The sequence below is a fragment of the Bos mutus genome, chromosome 16 (genome assembly GCF_027580195.1).
Source record: "Bos mutus isolate GX-2022 chromosome 16, NWIPB_WYAK_1.1, whole genome shotgun sequence".
NCBI classification, from domain to species: domain Eukaryota; kingdom Metazoa; phylum Chordata; class Mammalia; order Artiodactyla; family Bovidae; genus Bos; species Bos mutus.
In genome coordinates, this window is record NC_091632.1 from 1,362,734 (window position 1) to 1,381,250 (window position 18,517).

At 56.1% G+C, this 18,517-nt stretch overlaps 1 protein-coding gene across 4 annotated transcripts; it reads right to left on the reverse strand.

Annotated features, from left to right (window-relative positions):
• Positions 1-103: 103 nt before the first annotated feature.
• On the reverse strand, positions 104-12,678 carry REN (renin). Of its 4 annotated transcripts, XM_005898382.3 has the most exons (10): positions 11,629-12,482; positions 8,152-8,302; positions 7,567-7,690; positions 6,930-7,048; positions 5,934-6,130; positions 4,172-4,180; positions 3,569-3,688; positions 3,052-3,196; positions 2,669-2,767; positions 105-2,074 (listed from the first exon to the last, which is right to left on the reverse strand). In XM_005898382.3, exons 1-10 carry the CDS (start codon positions 11,706-11,708, stop codon positions 1,913-1,915), a joined length of 1,206 nt encoding a protein of 401 aa, XP_005898444.1. In that variant the 5' UTR covers positions 11,709-12,482; the 3' UTR covers positions 105-1,912. The 4 variants fall into 4 exon arrangements, with proteins under 4 accessions (XP_070240631.1, XP_005898444.1, XP_070240630.1 ...); XM_070384530.1 differs by lacking the exons at positions 4,172-4,180; positions 11,629-12,482 and adding an exon at positions 12,513-12,678 and having other exon boundaries at positions 104-2,074; positions 6,930-7,066; XM_070384529.1 differs by lacking the exon at positions 4,172-4,180 and having other exon boundaries at positions 6,930-7,066.
• Between the last annotated feature and the right edge of the window lie 5,839 nt (positions 12,679-18,517).

Sequence of the window (18,517 nt, forward strand, 5' to 3'; positions counted from 1 at the left end):
CCGCCGGCCGGGGCGGCACCGCCTCCTGCACCCTTGGCTGCCCGCGCGCGGGGCTGCCCGCGGGAGCCGGGATGCGGGGCCGGGGCGCGGCGGGTACCGGGCCGCGGATGGGGCAGCCCCGGTTCGCTCCCCGACTTCCGAGGCCGCGAGAGGCCTCCTCCCTCCAGCCCCGCCGGAGGCCGCGCCCCCGGATAACCGGGACGGGGCCCGGGAAAAGCGGCCGCCGCGCCCCGAGTCCGCCCGGAGGTGTGGAGGTTCCGCCGCCCCCAGGTGGTCAGCTTGGGCGGCACCACCTGAGCCCCCAGTTCCTGGACTCCTGCAAGAGGCTCCGCTGGAGTAGGCCTTTTGGGATGGCGAGGGGACTGGGGAGATGGCATTTTGTGGGCGGCCGTGCCCGTGGGGACCTCAGTCACCAGCCGGCTTGGGAGAGCGCTCGCGGCGCCACCCAGGAAAGTGCCTGTTTCCCCACGTGGCCCCTTTCACCTCTTCGGGAACCTCCCAACCGCAAGGCCCCTGTCCTCATCGCTGCCCAGAATCCCGCTCTGCCCCGCAGAACTTCTGGGCTGATGAGTGTTCTGTTTCTGTCTTGTCCAGGGCTGTGGCTACCAGCCACATGTAATTGTCCAGCGACTGAAATGGGGCTAGTGTGACATTTAGTTTAATTTTATGTCTAATGTAAACAGCCGTATATGGCTGTCTTGTAGAATAGGATTAGAAGATGTTGGGGATGGGGGGGGTGTGCTACTTAAGGTCACGGAATCCAGGATGTTGGGAAAGGACCGTGACTCCAAGCCTTCCTGCAGCGAGGAAATACAGCTAAGCAGGCAAGAAGACTCAGAGAGTCATGCTCCTGGCTCTGCACAGGGATGTCACAGATGTGGGAATGCTGCCAGAGAGAGGTCCTGGGGTTTCAATACAATCCCAACAGGTGGTAATTCTCGAGGTATGAGGTTTGCTGGGGCCTGGGTGAGCCCCTCCGTGCCTCACTCCTTTCAGTCAAAAGAGGGGTGAGCAGCTGTCACGAAGAGGGACAGTGTCAGTGGCTTCATTCGGGCGGATACGGTGTCTTATTCCCCGAGCTACAGGTCTCCCACAGACAGCCCAAGGCGTCGGAGTGGGAGCAGACCTCGACCTGAGCCCCAGGTCTTGTGATGCGGAAGATCTGTGTGCTTGTGCACCTGGGCCCGTACCGGGGTGGCGGAAGCTCTGAACCTGTGGAGGTCACCTGTATGTGGGAAGGTGGGAAGCGCCCAAGGTCTGAGTCCGATGGGCAGCCTTCTAGTTGTGGTTTTTCACATGTCACTGAGCAACCCTGGCCAAATGCTGTCACTCTCTGAGGCTCAGTTTATCCTCATGTACAAAGGGAATATTAGGCAGACCTCTGTGGTTCTATGTTTTAGGTGTCAGTGCCTTCGATGGCATGTTACATGGCTGTGTGAGGAGGCACGGAGCCTGAGTTGGCGGCTAAGCTCCATGAGCCTGGGGTGTCTTTCTGTCTATGGTCTGCTACGGCGTTAGCTTTGGTTCCCCAGGGGCTGGCTCTCTGCAAACTTCCCGCCCAGGGCAGTGTGAGCAACTCCATCCGAACCCTGCCGACATTGCACGGGTGGCATCAGCCCTGCGTGCAGGAACCTGTGCTTGTGTGCTTGTGAGCTTCTCATTGTGTCACGTTCTGTCTGCACGAGATCACACACTGTTCTTCCCTGTTTCAAATCCTTGAGAACCCAGGTGCAGTGGGGTTGGGAACATGAAGTCTTTATTCTGTGGTCCTCAAAGAAGGGAAGAGCCAGTGCTGGGGCAGGGCACACGTCCGGGGGGAGTTCCACCCCGCTGAGTGAGGGCGCAGGCAGGGGTTGGGGGGTGGTCCCAGAGAGTGCTCTAGTTCCGGGCCAGGGCAGGGCAGCAGAGGGCCTCAGCGGGCCAGGGCAAAGCCGATGCGATTGTTACGCCGATCAAACTCCGTGTAGAACTTGCGGATGAAGGTGGCACCCAGGACCCAGACTGGTCCAGTGGGTGGTGGGATGTCCATACCATGGAGGGCCAGTGTGCACAGATCATCATTATTGTAGGGATCCTGGCAGGAAGTAGAAGGGTTCCTCCACTGCCTGGCACATAACCATCTTGCCAGACTCCTCAGCAGCATCTGCCCACCTGTGCCCCATCTGCACTGGGCCTCCATCACATCTTGGCCCTTTCAGCCATCATGGGTCACACCCCTCCCAGAGGCAGGCACTAAGCCAGATGCTGCTAACAACGCATCGGGCACAGCGCTGCCTTCAGGAGCTCACAGTCTGGCAGAGCTTCTGGTCCTAGACAAACTATTAACACCTCTAAACATACTGAGTATAAAAAGCAGATAGCATTACTGGGGACATTTGATCAGAATGGAGATCAGGAGATGAGCACAGTGATTTCCAAATCTGGCTGCACGCTGCAATTACCTGGGGAGTTTGGTAAACATGGTTGCCCAGTTACCCCCAGAGGTATCAGTTGGTATGGGAATGTGGCTTGTTACTGGGATTTCTAAAAGCTCCCAGGTAACCCTAACGTGCAGCCAAGTTTGAGAACCGCTGGTCTAGCAGGTAATCTGTGCATAATGACATGTCTGTTTTTGAGGGCCCCTGCCCCCTCTTCCTCCCTGCCACCAAGGAGCAGACTGGAGCCTCACCTGTAACACATAGTCCGCACTGGTGAGTGTGTAGGCTTTGCCTCCAAGGTGGAAGGAGATGTCGGGGAGTGTGGGCATCTGGTTACAGTTCACGACATACTGGCAGCGGGTAGGGTCACAGGAGCCCCTTTGAGTGTGGGAGGTACCCCAGGAGACGCAACCCTGTGCTTGTGGCCTGGCCCCTCTGCCGGAGAGGGGTGGGCACAGCCCCCAGCTTCCCAAGCCCCCCCTCCCAGGGCCCGGGTCACATGTGGAAGACTGTGAGAGGCAGGAGAGGAAGGCCAGAAACGGTCCCCTTCAGAACCAAAGCATCCTGGGGTGATCTGGGGGCCTGGGCCGGTTGGTGCGCCCTCCTCCCTGGTGCCCGTCCCCCAGCTCCTTACTTTATCTATGCTCAGCTCCTTGGCCCCCAAGGCCTCCATGAGCAGTCTCAGGGAGCTGGTGGGGCCCGAGATGTAAGATGCACCAGTATCCACTATGACCATGCAGCCCTCCTCACAGAGCAAGGTAGTCGACCTCACAGACACCCTGGGGAGGCCACAGCGTCAGACAGACAGCTGGACAGAAGGCTGAGGGGCACCACCAAGCTGCACAGCTTTCCTGAGTGCGGGCAGGTGATAAGAGGCCATGCTGGAGGTCCGGTGACGCGGAGAGGGATGCGTGACACGTGAGCTGGAAGAGGAGAATGCTGCCCACCCCAGCACATGGCTTAGTGACCCTCCGCTTCTTCTTGTTGCCCCCTCCCCCTGACCCATCATCTCCATGTCCCTTCCCCAGACCAAGCAAGCAGAGAGCAAGGGCTGCACTCGGAGAGAGGGCGGGACGGCAGCCCGGCCCCCTTGCAGGCCCACCCACAGCAGCAGCAGCACTTTCAGAGGGAAGAGGGTTGAAGGTCCTGACCCTTTCATTCTGATCTGCCAGGAGCCAGGCTTGCTGATGCTCACGTAGTGGAAATTCTCTTGGTAATACTGGGGGTCACTGCCTCCCAGCACGATCTCGCCCCCTAGCAAGTGGGAATTCCTAAAGGGAAGATTAGAGTAGCGTGGACACCCACGGCCTCCAGGACTCAGTAACCCCGGCCACCAGGGAGGCTGGGCCCAGGCTCAGGGTCGGCGGCAAGGCTGGGGCGCGACGTGGAGGCCGCTTCTCCACCTCTGCCCGTCCCCAAAGCTCAGTCTGGGGGTTCCAGGGTGGCCCAGCAGCAGCACCCAGTAAAGCCTCCCCAGAGAGGTCACAGAGGAGCAGACACAGGACAGGGCAGAATGCGTCCAAGACGCAGATCGCTCCCACCTCACTGGGGCCTGAGCAGTGGGGGACCTGGGATGGACCCCGGGTTGCTGCTGGGGTGGTGGGCAGGGGCGTGAGGAAGGCGGGGGTGGGTGGGGAGCTTGGGCATCAGTGGCGCCTGGCCCGCTGCATTGAGTTTGGGGCAGATGGCATGTGTGATTCTGGGCCAGGCGTTCTGGAGGGTCAGGGCCAAGTGAGGGCTTTCCATCTCCTTACTTGGAATCTCTGCAGAGAAAGAGACAGCAGAAAGGAAGCTTATGTTTCAGATGAGCCCCACCAGCCCGTTGTTTGGCAAGGTGGTATTACACACTCTTTTTACCCTACAGGCAGTGGAATCACCAGGAGGTAAGTCACTGAAGCCACCCTGGCAGTGAGTGGGGGACTGGAGCCAGGACCTCTGGTGCCCCATCCGAAGCTGGTGCCCCTTGCTTTCCTCTCCTCCAGATGGCATGATGCCTCCCACAAGTGAGGGTCTACCTTAGGGATGGTTTCCTATGTGTGTGTGTGGATGTGTGTGTGTGTGTGTGTGTGTGTGTGTATTTAAGAGAGAGAGATGGGGTTTTCCAGCACTCTTAGTAGGAGGCATGTGTGTGTGCACGTTGAAGCACGTAGGTCACACATGTTATTGGTGCGAGTGCATTAATTGCATCATTATAAATCCAGCACATGTGCACCTGGGCTAGACAAGTTCCCCTTACATCTCTCCCAACACTTCATGATCTCTCTGGACGTTTCCTCCTTCTCATCCCAGAGTAAAGGAAGAGGCAGGTCTCTCCTCAACAAGGCCTCTTCGCTGGGATTCCCCTCCATCCCGTGGCCTCTCGGCTCCTGCCCTCAATTGTCTCCTCTTTTCCCGCCTTCTCCGTTGCTCACCTTCTGCTGGCTGCTTTTCCCACCTGCCCGTCCTCGGGCACCCTCCAGCATTTACAAACACCTGCATGTCTCTCCCTGCTTCTCTGCGCAGCTGTGTCTGCGTCCGTCCCCAGGCAGACTTCTCAGGGTGGGCCTTTCCCTTCCTGACACCCGCACCTGCCTCTGCACTGCCTACGGAAGCCCTTGCCCGACTTCTGCAGCAGCTCCTCCCAAGACTGCCCTGCCCGCCAGTTGGTGGCCTTTTCTCAGCCACTCTCTTTCTCTCGCCAAACCAGACACTCCTTTCCGTTTATCTGTGCGATGTTTCTGGGCGCTGACCTTCCCCTCTGTCCTCATTGCTTCTGGCCTGCAGTTCTCACGCCTGACCCCCTGTCTCCAGCTCGTGCCCAGCAGCTCAGGGCAGATCACAGCTCTGCTCCACAGCTGGTGGCCGCTTCTCCAAGCCTGGCTGTGCTGCACTCAAGTTTGGCCTGGAGTTGAAAGCACAGGGTTTCAACCTCGTGTCCCCTGTTTTGCTCATCATATTGTAATGTTTCTTGTCTTCCCTGCTGGACTGTAAGCTCTGTGAGGGCTGGAACTCTGTCTTGTACACTGCGTTCATGGTTGTACCCCTAGAGCCTTGCACAGCGCTTGTCATGTCCGTGTCCAGTGTTTGGAGTTAGGGACTGAGCAGATAAGTGAAGGGACTAATGAATGAAGTCAGCAGTCCACATGAGAAGAGCCAGGCCCTCACAGGAGGTCCAGCGGTCATGGCAATGCCTCACTTCCCATCACCCCCACTCTGCTTTCTTCTCTTGCTCTAGAGCACTGCTGAACTAAACTGTAAGTAAAAGACTCGTCTGCCAAGATGGAAATGTGCTGTACTTGTACAGTCCAGTGTGGGAGCCGGTAGTCACTGTGGCCACTGAGTACTTGAAAGGTACAGTACGACTGAGGATTTGAGTGCCTGACTTTATTTCCTTTTCATTTAAGCGCTGGCTTCCATGTTGGATCGTATCCCTCTGGATATGGACTGAACACCGCCTGATCCTGAACACAGCACAGTCCTGCTCGGACCGCCTCCTCTTGCCCCGGCCCCGCCCCGGCCCCGCCCCGGCCGGCCCACCTGCTGTAGTAGACGGAGAAGACGTCGTCCGTCAGCACCCGCTGGGCGAGGATGTGGTCAAAGACCGGCGTGACGCCGCCGACGGCCTGGGCGGGGAAGCCCATGCCCAGGACGCCGTCAAATTTGGCCAGCATGAAGGGCAGCAGGGGCAGCTCCGTGACCTCGCCAAAGGTCTGTGTGACTGTGATCCCACCCACCTGTGGAAGGACGAAGCACCAGGGGAGACCAAGCCCGTGGCCCATCCCCTGGCCAGAGTCCAGTCCCGGCCTCTGCACGAAGGGCCCCAGGGACACACCGCGCCAGGGTGTGACCACTTCATCAACCCCACGTGCACAGCAGCCCTCCTAACACACGTCTGGGCTGGGGGTCTAGAGCGACAAGGAGGGGCAGAGGCAGAAGGCAGCACCACAGTCAGGCCTGCCCTTCATGCCCCCTTTCCCCTATTTCATGGGCTCACACTGATTTCCTCCCAGTTCCATGGGTACCCCTACCCTAACTCTGCCAGAGCAGGGAATGGAGAAGCCTAGAGATGGAGGCAGGTCAGACACAGACCAAGTGACAGTGTGAACCAGGACTGACCCTAATTCCAAACTCTGAATTCAGCTGTGAGCTTAGAACCTGTGCCTAACTCCAAAATGATCCTGACCATAAGGCTGATGGTACCCTTGACCCTGACCCTGACTCGGGATTTCGGTCTAGGGTCTGGTTAAGAGCTCAGTCAGAGCCGGATGACCCCAAGCAGGTTCCTCGATTGGAGACTGGGCTCAGGACAAACTCCACGAATGCCGTAGCTGCAGAGGCCCTCACAGATCACTCGGGTAGTGCCCAGAATTCAGCTCTGCTCTGCCCCAGGTGCTTGCAGCTCCAGGGAGCAGTCGCAGAGGAGGGTGCTCCTCCAAGGTGGGCTGGGCTGCACCATCCCCAACCGCGGGAGCTAGGGTGGCAGAGGAGGTCTGGGGACTAGGAGGGCAGATGACCTGAGACAGCCTCACTTACAGTCACCAGGTCCTGGCTCAGGAAACCTTTGACCTTCCCGGATCCATAGTGGATGGTGAACTCCGTCCCATTCTCCACATAGCTGGAGGATTCCAGGGAGTCGTAGAGGCTGTGAATCTCTGGCGGGAAGACAAAGGCTCAAGGCCAAGAAACACAGGGAAGGGGTTGGAGGCAGGTGCTGGGTGGGGCCCGTGTGTTGAGGCCTGAGTGCAAAGACGGGGCGGCCCTGAGTTGGGAGGCTTGAAAAATATGGTTAATCAATCAAGGTCTGTATTTCTTGGGCCCCTGTAATGTGCTCATGTCTCTGAGAATTTTGTCTCAGATGAAGTGTCTTAAAGTAATTGCTGATCCTAGGATGGCGAGAGGACTCTGGTCCCCAGAAGCACTCAGTGGTTCCCTGAGGTTAAGGAGGACAGAGCCCATGCTCTGAATGGGTCTGAGAATTCAGTCCTTCTGGAGCATGCTTTTTACTTGGTGGTCATGTCAGAACAATGGGAGACATTCTCTCCTCTCCTCTCAGGGGCAGGGGGCACAGAGGCAGACAGGAGGAAGCTCAGGGGGCATCAGGAGGTACTGAGCTGGGGCTGAGGCCTGACAGGGGAGCGGCGTGGGGAGGCACCCAGGCCCCTGGTCTCACCACAGGCCGTGTAGAGGGGGCTGCACTTGGTGGACGGCACCCAGAGGTTGGCGGAGCCTGTGTCAAAGACGACTTTGAAGGTCTGCGGTGGGGTGCCGATGCCGATCTCACCGTAGTATTGGGTCTGCAGGGCGAAGGAGAGAGGTGGCCTGAAGGGCTTGGGGAGCCTTGGGGTCTTGCCTGATATGCTCTTTGGAACTTGGGGTGAGATGAGGCAGACCACGTAGCCTCTCTGGGCTTCATTTTCAGCAGGGATGGAGTCAGAGGCTTAGCAGTGTTTCATGACAGGAAGTGGGAGGCTCGGTAAAACCAAAGGGCAAATTAAACGTACTGCCAGTGAAGCAGGGAGGGGCCCCATGCCCCACAGAAACCCTGATGCTTCGCTGAGCCCCTGCCCCCGCAACACCCTTACTTGGGGGCCCAGGGCCTGGACCCTGCCTCTGGGCTCCTTCCGGTCCTCTGTGCCTCAGTCTTTCCAGCTGTGAAATGGGAATTTCATGAGGTGCTCAGAAAGGGCAAAAATGCCTTAGGCCCAAGAGAAGAAGGAGAGAGTGAAGCGGGCAAGGGACCGAGCAGGGCACTCACGTCCAGGTAGTTGGTGAGGACCACAGGGGAGGTGCGGTTGCCAAAGGAGAGAGTCTTGGTGAGCTGGCTCCACTCAGCACCCAGCCGGGCCATGTCCACACCTCGCTCCTTCAGGCTTTCCCGGACTGAGGGCATCTTCTTGAGGAAGATCCTAGCCCATGATGGAGTAAGAAAAAGTAGAAGAGCTCTGTCCCCTCCCACAGTAATGGTAGCGTTCTAGAAGCTTCTAATAAAACTACCCCAACCTTAGCCCAGGCACCTAGGGATCACTCTAGAGCTCTTAAGTCTCTGAAGGAGACTCCATGGTTACCTGTGCTGGTATTAAATGATCCTCAACTAACTTGCTCCTGTTGTTTGATTTTGCTCATCATTTTAAGATCATTCACTCCACAATCACAGGTTGGACACCTACTCTGTGCCTGCACCATGCTGGATGCTAGAGATGCAGAGATCATCACTGCCTTTCAGGGGCTCCAGCGGTGGGAAGATGCAGGAGGAAACAGCACTGACTTCCCCCTGAGGAGGTGAAGGCTGGACGCGCCGGCTCACAGCTGGGTGGGTGAGGCAGTGCCACGCGGGGCCTGCAGGGGGCAGCACACGCCCACGCGGCCCGGGCGGGGCCGCAGGAAGCCCCAGGCAGCACCCAGCCCGGGCCCTGGGGCTGACTGGGTGGGGTGGGGGGAGGCAGGCGTCTCCAGAGTGCCTGTGCAGCCCGCCCTTGGGAAGAAGCGCCTTCCTGAGCCTAGGTCCCAGGCCCTCCGCTTCTTGTCCTGACGCTTTCCTGTCACCTTCGGGAGGCAGAGTTAAAGAGATCTGGGAAACTCAGGTCACCCTGAGCTGCCACCGTGCGGGCGCCCAGCGCTGTGCAGGCCACCCCCACCACGTGACCTCATTCCCATCCTGCAGGCTGGCTGTCCTCACTCTGGGGTGAGGGATGAGGCGACTCAGGAGTAGATGCAGCAGGGATTCGAGGTGCCCTGACTGGCCCATCTCCCACACGGGTCCCCGGACTCCGATGTGAAGGCTGTGTGCCACAGCCTGAGCCATTGTTGGGGGTCCCAGGCTTGCAGCCCAAAGTCTGGAGGGTCCCTGTTTCTTCTTATGTACTTGCACTAGCCTTTCCTTGTCAGGCCCCATGCATTTTGCCCACAAACGTGGATGCAACTTTCATGCTTGTTGGTGTTAGTATTTTAACAGAAATGACCTGCTGTATTCATAACGTGGTCTATTCTTGCACAAAGTATTTTCACGACTATGATCTATTGGATTCGCAGCCATCACCTGAGGTGAGTAACTTTACTATTCTCATTTTACAGATGGGAAAATGGAGGAACAGAGAAGGCTAGACCCGAGAGAGGGCTCCGTTCCCACTGTTTACTCTGGACCTCTCCTTTTACCCTCTCCTTTTAGAGAATCCCTTCCTTCTCCCCTTCCCCCGCCCCCCAACACCAGCACTTCCCAGCCCTCGAAGGCCAGCGTGCACCCCGCCTCCTGGAAGCCCTGTGCCCCCGTGCTGGCCTCCCCTTTGCCTGGGCGCCTGCCCTGTTTTCCCCGGGTGTCTGTACCCAGCACGGCACAGCCTCATGCCGTCTGTGATGAGGGTGTAGTGGTCGTGGGATGTGCTCGAATCCCCTCCTACCTGCCTGATTCTGAGCAACTTACCTGACCTCCTCTGGGTCTCTGTAACCAGGGACTTAATGTAGTACCTACCACCGAGAGTAAGCACTTTGCAGATTGAGTTGCCCAGTGCTCAGTACATGTTGTAAAAGGCGTCTGTGTGTAAAAGCACCTTGAGAATGGGATCTGCCGTTCAGGCGCCAAAGAGCCTTGCATAGGGACACTGAGGCTCATGTCAGTTAGCAAAACTCCTCTAAGTACATTTGGAAAGCCTGACTCCCTCTTCACCCTGGTCCAATTCATTCTTCTTCTCATGCTGAAGAGACGAAGGAGAATGTTTTTCCTTTCCCTCCCCTTATCCTGGGGGTGGGGGCCAACCTCAGGCACACGCTGCCACTGGGAAGCGCCTCTCCCTGGCTGGGGGCACACCATGCCCCCAGCCAAGCAGCTGCTCTCCCTGGAGCAGAGGAAAGAGGCTTGGAAACACATGTCGCAGCGTGTGCCCAGGCTGACCTCCCTGAACCTCAGTGTCCCGAGCTTTAAAATGGGACTGTTGGGAGGATGATTTGAGCTGAGACACAGGAAACAATCCTATGAAGTCCTCAGCATTTTACAGGCCTAGCAACTCCCACTGTTATGAAAGCCTGCCCCTTAACTTCAGGTCTTCTGGTCCCATCTGCTTCCCCAGCGTGAAACCCTTTCTCTAGGAGGCCCTCTCCCACCTGCCTCCCCACTCCTGCAGCTTTGAAGAACTGCTTGTTCCCTCAGGGAAGAAAGTGAAACTGAAAGCCACTCAGTCGTGTCCGACTCTCTGCGAGCGCACGGACTATACAGTCCATGGTATTCTCCAGGCCTTTCCCTTCTCCAGGGGATCTTCCCAACCCAGGGATCGAACCCAGGTCTCTCACATTGCAGGCGGATTCTTTACCAGCTGAGCCGTCAGGGTTCCCTCAGGGCCTGTCGCCAAACATGGATGTAGGGTCTTTATCCTCCTCCTTTGGGCTGCCTTAAACCTTTCTTTTAATGTTCGTGATAATCCCCCTGGAGATGGTAACAGCTGGGTTTTTACAGCATGCCTGCACCAGGCTGAGGCATTTACAGGCAATATCTCATTCACTCTTCAAAGCAGCTCTGTAAAATAGGTTCGTCTCTGTAAAATATTATCCCTGTTTTAAAAATGGTAAACCGGAACGTCCCTGGTGGTCCGGTGGCCAAGACGCCATGCTCCCGGCGCCGGGGGCCTGTGTTCAATCCCCGGTCAGGGAACCAGATCCCACGAGCTGCAACTGAGTGTTCTCACGCCACAACTAAAAGACCCTGCCTGCTGCCGTGAAGATCCAAGCGGGCTGTGTAGCCAAATAAATGAATACTGAAAAATAACAGTGGCAAACTTGGACGTGGCCAGGTTCAGGGTCTTGCCCACGGTTCCGGAGTTAGTTGGCACTGCTGGTGCAACAGAATTTAAACCAGAACTATTCAGCTCTGGAAGCTTTGCATTTAACCACTACGTTGTCCTGCTTCCCTGGTAGAGTTAACAATACCACACCCTTCTTAGTAATTAGTCTGTGAGCTCCCGAGGGGCAGAGAACATGTCTCAGTCATCTCCGAGTCCCCCCAAAGTGCCTAGCCTGGTGATCTGTGCAGGAACTGAAAACTCTGGGCTAGGATCAAAAAGGCCCAGCTAGTGCCTCTGCTGGCTGTGTGACATCGGGCAAGTCACCTGACCTCTCTGATTGGGGCAAAACTCTCCCTGCCCGGTTGCTTGTGAGGACGGGGTGACATCACTTGTTTGAACCACCCCCCCCAACCTATGTCAGGCAAGTGAGGATCCCTCCTCCCCCCACCCTTTCTCCCAGTTACCGTCTGAAGGCGGCAGTGTCTGCAGGGAGACTGAAGGTGCAGGAGCCCCAGAGCACCAGCAGGAGTCCCCAGAGAGGCATCTTGCTGCACTGGTCCACACTTCGCCTGGGTGCCCAGCTCGCTCTGGGGTCCCCTGAAGCACCCTCTCCTTTTATACACGCACACTCGGGATGGCTGCGATTCTGCTCTGCCCTGATTTATTACCGCGGGGCAGATGGCGGGGCAGCCGGTAATAAATCCCTCAATGGGGCTGAGCTAAGTGGGTGAAGGGTGACCAGGTTTCTGACGTGGAGCAGGGGGGCTGGAAGAAGGATGGCTGTGGGAAAGCAAGGCTGCGCCCAGTGACGCCAGTAGCCCTGTCTCGGCCTGGCCCTGTGACCCCTCAGGGAAGACCGAAGCCGATGAGAAACAGCACCACTAGGGAACCAGGACAGGGCTGGAACAAGCGCAGGACCCCGGTTTCCAGCCCCCAAGCCCGTCTCTTGCCTCTGTGTTAACCTTGGCTGTGCCCCTGACTGGCGACTCCCAGGCTGCGTCTCAGTGTTACCATCTGGAACATGGGTGATCCCTCCAGCTCATTCCCTGACAGAGCCAGATCCAGGGAGTCCCGACGCGGCCTCCCCTCAGGTCTCTGTTAGCAGCGGCTGTTTATGGGAAAGTGCAGCACAGACCTCCTCTGGAAGTAAGGAGCTGGGGGCAGGGACGTGGTTCCATCTTAGATGACCTGTGCTGGTGGAAGGGAAGGGAAGCCCCAGGACTGGGGGAGGCTGCTCTCTGCCAAAGAATGAGGTGGAGCAGCTGGTCTTTCCACCCCTCTCCCTCTCTCTGCTTCTCCCTGAGTCCTCTCTGGGGCATGTCTGCCTCCTTCCCTTTTTATGGCTTACCAGCAGTCTGGAGCCGCTCACCACACATCCACCTGGCCCCTGAATCCCAGGGTGGATGCTGTTTACGCAGCCTAGGACCTCCTCTCCTGGCTCTTCCCTGCTCACTCTTTGGGGCCCACTTCCAGGATCTCTGTCGCCTCCAGGAAGCAGGCGTGGATTCAGCCTGGAACTGACGGTCTCTGCTGGGGCTCCCACGGTGCAGACGCGCGCCTTCTGTGAAAGCACAGGCCTCGGCTGTCCACTCTCGGAATCGTTTCGATGTGCATGCCTCTGCCTCTCTCCCAGAGTGGCGCTCACCGCTCATCAAATGAGCGCCCAGTGAACCGTGATGGGCAGGGCCAGGGGCCTGGCTTAACTTGCTGCGTGACGTGGGGGCGTGCGCCCCTCTCTGGGCCGTAGTGCCCAAGCGGTGTGAGGAAGCCGACGCTGGGCGGCCCCAGGCTGCCCGCCCGTGTGGACGCTCTAGCAGCCAGGTCCCGTGTCTTCAGCGTGCTGCTCTCTGCACCTGTGGGCGGAAAGAACTTAACCAGCGGAGTGAAACTGTGCTGCCGCTGTGCGGACTACTTAATGCGTCGGGATCTCTGCAACTATAACAGCCTTGCCGAGGGATGAGAGAAGCCGGTGCTTCTTGGTACAAACTCTCACTGGAGAATTTTCAAGCGTTGTGGTTGGCACTGGGGGAAGCATTTGAGGGCCCGGGAGAACCTTTCAGTGGGAACTTCTGTCTTATCAGACTGACTAAATATTCACTAAACGTCCCTGTGGGTCTCCGCGCTCTTCCATTCATTAGCAAGTATCACTGAGCGTTTCTTACGTGTCAGGCCCTTGTCCAGATGCGAGAGTTAGAAAGATGACAGAACCACGCTTCTTTCTCCGCAGCCCTATGAGGGGCGACCGTCAGACCCCCTGCTCAGACAGGAGGCTGAGGCTTCAGAGGACTCAGGGAAGGGCAAGCCGAGCGGTGTGCCCGGGACTCCTGGCTCCTCTTTGGGGCTTCGTGCCCGCCCGAGCCCACGGGATGCAAAGGAGAGGGTGCCGGGCTGGGGCTGAGTGTGCCAGCCCGCAGAGCTCTCTGAGAGCTCTTCAGAGCCGCGGCCTTGCTGCAGTGTGGACGCTGGGCACAGTGGGGCCCTCGGCTGTGTCCTAGCTCCGACTCCAGACTCTTCCATGGCAAAGGTAGGGCCGGGGGTCCCCCCAGCCGGTCCAGCCCTCTGGGGCCCCAGACACTGTCCAGCCAGAAACACCCTTCCCGCCCACCTCCCTGTGTCCTGCCAGTGTGTGCAGCTTGCATGAGTGCTGGCCCTGTGCACCAGTGTAAATAGAAGAGGGAGTGACCTCCAGGAGAGACATACATTTGTCAGATTGCAGACCAGAGTCGCAGGCACCAGAGGGGAGGCAGGGAGCCAGCTTCTGAGGGGTGACGCGGCCCGGACACCATTGGCTCTAGCTTCTCCCAGGACCCCGGCAGAGCTGGGAGCGGCAGCTGTTTCTTGCTCTTTCTCACCAGCTCCTCTCAGCCTACCCACCCCGCCCTTGTGGGACCCGGATCCTGAGGCCAGACAGCAGGTAGCACATCCCAGCGAGACTGTGGCCCGGAGTCAGAACCAGCAGGAATCCAGGAAGCGAGACCTGGAGGTCCATGGAGGGCTCTGCAGAAGCTTGACTGGGAGCGAGGGGCCTCAGGGGTCACAGAGCCCTTGAAGGTTCTTCCACAGAAGCTGGAACCAGAGCTGTTTGTGCAGCCTCATCGTACAGAGCTGAGGTCTGTGATGGCAGGAGAAAGAATCCGGTTTCAGCTCCACTCTAAGGAGGAGCAGTCAGCATCGTCCAGTGACCACAAATGCCCTGCCTGGAGTCACCTCGGACCCTGGGACAGTCGGTCCGGGGTTTTAGGATTCTGTGGTCCTGCCTGCCTGCCTGGTGGCCAGCCTGTTCCTCTCCCGTCTCTGGGGTCGTGTGAGGATGGTCTGGACGGTGGGTGGGTCTCCCTCTGAGCTGTGGCCCACCAGTGCCCCGTGCTGTGGGAGGGAAGGAGCGTGGGTATGTAGGGACCTTTCTCAGGTTATCGAGCGGCCCCATCAGCCTGGGTCCAGGATTTCTCACAGAAGCCCCCGTGGAGTCCCAGGCGAGGCCCCAGGCTGCGTCACCTGGAGGTCGGGAAGCAGCCGGGGCAGAGGCAGGGGCTGGGCGGCACCTGCCCTCTCCCCTGGGGCAGGCCCGTGACGCCAGCGCCCTCCGGAAAAGCGTAAATCCCTCCAGCCTCTCTGCTCTCTCTTCAGATCCGCTGGGCGTGCAGGGTGGGGGAAGGGACTTTCGCAGGGGGCTGGGGAACTGCAAATCTCTCAGGAGACAGTGGGACTCAGGGTTTCTCTACAAGTGGTCCCAAACCCCCTTTGCTCTAGGACAGTGATTCCAAGGAGATTCAGGATTGTGACCAAGGATGGAGGGGCCAGCAGGGGTGAAGGGTAGACGGGGAGAAGGCTGAGTGGCACAGAGAGCCTGGTTTTTGCTGCTTTGAAAGGTTCATGGATTTATTCCCACCAGCATTAGTTTAGTGGAAAGCTCTTGCCAAGGCTACATACAGTCCTGGGGAAGGTGGAAAGAGGTCGAATTCACGAGGCTTGGAATTGGGGAGCTAAATATCTCTGGACTGGTCCTGCTTCTGTGCATAAAAAGCAAACGGGGAAGCAGGAACAGAGATAAAAATGGACACATCTTTTCTTTACCTGTCTTCCTCCCCACGTCACACTTAACCCTCTGTCCCCAGAGGGCCCAGCTGCCTCCTCGGAGGAATTTTTCAATCAGATGGGAGCACTGAGCTTGCAGAGATGAGCAGCTGGGGCCTTGAGAGGAGGGCCTTGAGACCCAGAGTGGAGTTAATAGCCAGCCAGGGCTGGCTTTGTGTGGGTGGACCCTCCGGAGGGGATGACTACTTGGAAGGCATCGGGGCTGGGACCAGGAGCACCTTGAAGCTGGGGGGTGGGGATGCAGAGAACCAAGTGTCCTTAGCTGGTTGTTCTGGGGACCTTGGAGGAACAGAAAACCAGCCACAGGGTTGGGGTGATCCCAACTCGAGGCCTGCTCAAGCGAAGGCCCAGGAAATTGAAGGCAGGTCACCCAGGCCTTAGGAGGTGCTGGGGCCCGAGGGAGATGATAGGCCTGGCAGGGAGGCTGAGGGCTTGGTGAAAGAGCCTGATCAAAGGAGAATTTCTGAAACGAGACCCACCAATGTAGTGGAACCAGACCCCATACCCTGAGGCATGGAAGCTGGAAGCATAATAAACTGCTTCCCCAGATCGGGGTCTGCTCCATTATCAGAGAAAGCTTAAACTAGAAGAAGGTTCCTTTTCCAGAAGAGGGGTACCAGTGGAGCAGCTTGGTGGAGGGTGTGTGTGTGTGCGTGTGCATGTGTGTGCACACATGTGTGCGCGCGCATGCGTGTGTGTGCATGTGCGTGTGCTAGGCAGGGGTGATGACCCAGGGCAGTGGTTCTGACGGGAAGGTGCTCGGCTGTGTGTGCCCGTCTCACCAGGGAAGTGGAGGGAAGTGGTTGTACTCCAAGAACATTTCCTAGAAAATGGACCCCTTCCTCTCTTTCTTCTCTCTTTCCTTTCTTTATCAGAGAAATAAAGGCTCTAGTTTTAAAACCCAACGGAACCCAAAGGCTTTTAAGGGTAACCAGCACCTCCAGCCCTGCGTCCAGTCCCCATGACAAGTCCTGCTCTACCGAGGCAAAACCCTTCATCTCTCTTGGCTATTTTGCTATTGTTGGTTGTACATATCCCTAAAGGTTATGCTTAAACTGCCATTTCTAGATTTTTCAATTTTATTCATTATTACTTCTTTTGTGGCAATTAAAGATTTCTCTTATATTCTGTCCCTCTTGATTTGGCAAAATCAAAAGTCAGTACTTAAATTATTATAATTAAACTAACATTCACGTGTATTAAAATTACATTTCTTCGTGTAATTTTCTGCTTTCCATTAAGTTCGTCATCACCCCCCTCCTTTCCCACTCCTTGTTTTTCTGTGCCCAGCTGCTCCAGACCACCCTGCGCCTGGTGGGATGCCCAGCTAATGCACCAGTGGGATTTTCTCCTGGGGGCTCGGTGCTCCTGAGTTTGCAGCACATCATTGTCTGGGGGATCTCTTTGCTGCTCCCCTCTGCGGCTTCCTGTGTCCAGGCTCTGGGGCTTCTTCTTTCTCAGTTGACACGTGTTTAAGTGGAAGATGTATTCCAAAGTTTGCAGAGAAAAAGTACAGGATAAGTAAACACTTCCAGTACTGGCATGTCTAAAAATGTTTCCATTACTCCTTACTCTTCAAAGTGTGAGTAGAATTCTAGGCTGAAGCTTATTTCCCCTCTGAAGTTGGAAGTTGTTTTCCAGTATCTTTTGATTTTAACAAGTATGGTACTCTGACTCCAGACTCTTCTATGGTTTGATCTTTAGGGTGTCTCACCACCTTCCCTACTCCTGGCATGGATATTTTCCCATTTGTGTGCTGAGCACTCAGTGGATGCCCTCAACCTGGAAATTCATGTCCTTCCCTTCTGGAAAATCATCCTGCATTAATTCTTTGGTCATTTTTTCCTTTCCATTTCCTCCTTTCTGACTTCTGGAACTCACATTATTAGGGTATTACAGCTTCTGTTTGATTCCTAAATTTCTTACATTTTTATCTCCTGATTTCTTTTTGTTCTACCTTCTATGAGATTTTTTTAACTTGATGTTCCAACTTTTATGTCTTAAAAAATTATCTCCTTTAATTTTAACTTCGAAGGACCTTTCTGATTCTTTTATTATTCCATTTTATTGTATTCACTATTTGTTTTGTAGGTGCAAAATTTTCTCTTATGCCCTCTGAGGATATTAATTACAGACTAATTTTTCCAAAATCATTGCAGATGGTGATTGCAGCTATGAAATTAAAAGACGGTTACTCCTTGGAAGGAAAGTTATGACCAACCTAGATAGCATATTACAAAGCAGAAACATTACATTGTTAACAAAGGTCTATCTAGTCAAGGCTATGGCTTTTCCAGTAGTCATGTATGGATGTGAGAGTTGGACTATAAAGAAAGCTGAGCACCAAAGAATTGATGCTTTTGAACTGTGGTGTTGGAGAAGACTCTTGAGAGTCCCTTGGACTGCAAGGAAATCCAACCAGTCAATCCTAAAGGAAATCAGTCCTGAATATTCATTGGAAGGACTTATGTTGAAGCTGAAACTCCAATACTTTGGCCACCTGATGAGAAGAGCTGACTCATTTGAAAAGACCCTGATGCTGGGAAAGATTGAGGGCAGGAGGAGAAGGGGATGACAGAGGATGAGATGGTTGGATGGCATCACTGACTCAATGGACATGGGTTTGGGTGGACTCCAGGAGTTGGTGATGGACAGGGAGGCCTGGCGTGCTGCGGTTCATGGGGTCGCAAAGAGTTGGACACGACTGAGCAACTGAACTGAACTGAATATTTTCGCTATGTCTCTGGTTTCTCTGTGTTTGTTTGTTTTGGTCTTCTCTTCCAAATAAAGGTTTTATTCAAGCTCCTGGGACAACTTGGTTCTCCATTCATTAACACAGACAGGTAGAAGGGCCTAGAAACTTGGTGTGCAGGGACAAGGTTCACAGCTGGTGTACCCCACTCTGCTGCTGCTGCTGCTGCTAAGTTGCTTCAGTCGTGTCCGACTCTGTGCGACCCCATAGACGGCAGCCCACCAGGCTCCCCCGTCCCTGGGATTCTCCAGGCAAGAACACTGGAGTGGGTTGCCATTTCATTTTCCAATGCATGAAAGTGAAAAGTGAAAGTGAAGTCGCTCAGTCGCCAACCCTTAACAACCCCATGGACTGCAGCCCACCTGGCTCCTCTGTCCATGGGATTTTCCAGGCAAGAGTACTGGAGTGGGGTGCCATTGCCTTCTCTGGTACCCCACTCTAGATGAGGGCTTTCAGCAGACTTTTCCCTGGAGCACTGCTACAGATGAATGTTTGTGTCCCTCCCA

Coding starts and splice junctions, on each gene's coding strand:
- REN (XM_070384529.1), bottom strand. CDS start 11,708: ATGCCTCTCTGGGGACTCCTGCTGGTGCTCTGGGGCTCCTGCACCTTC. Junction 2,768..3,051: donor AGGAGCTGAGCATAGATAAA/GTAAGGAGCTGG, acceptor ACCCGCTGCCAG/TATGTCGTGAACTGTAACCA. Junction 2,075..2,668: donor GTGCGGACTATGTGTTACAG/GTGAGGCTCCAG, acceptor ACTTCCTGCCAG/GATCCCTACAATAATGATGA.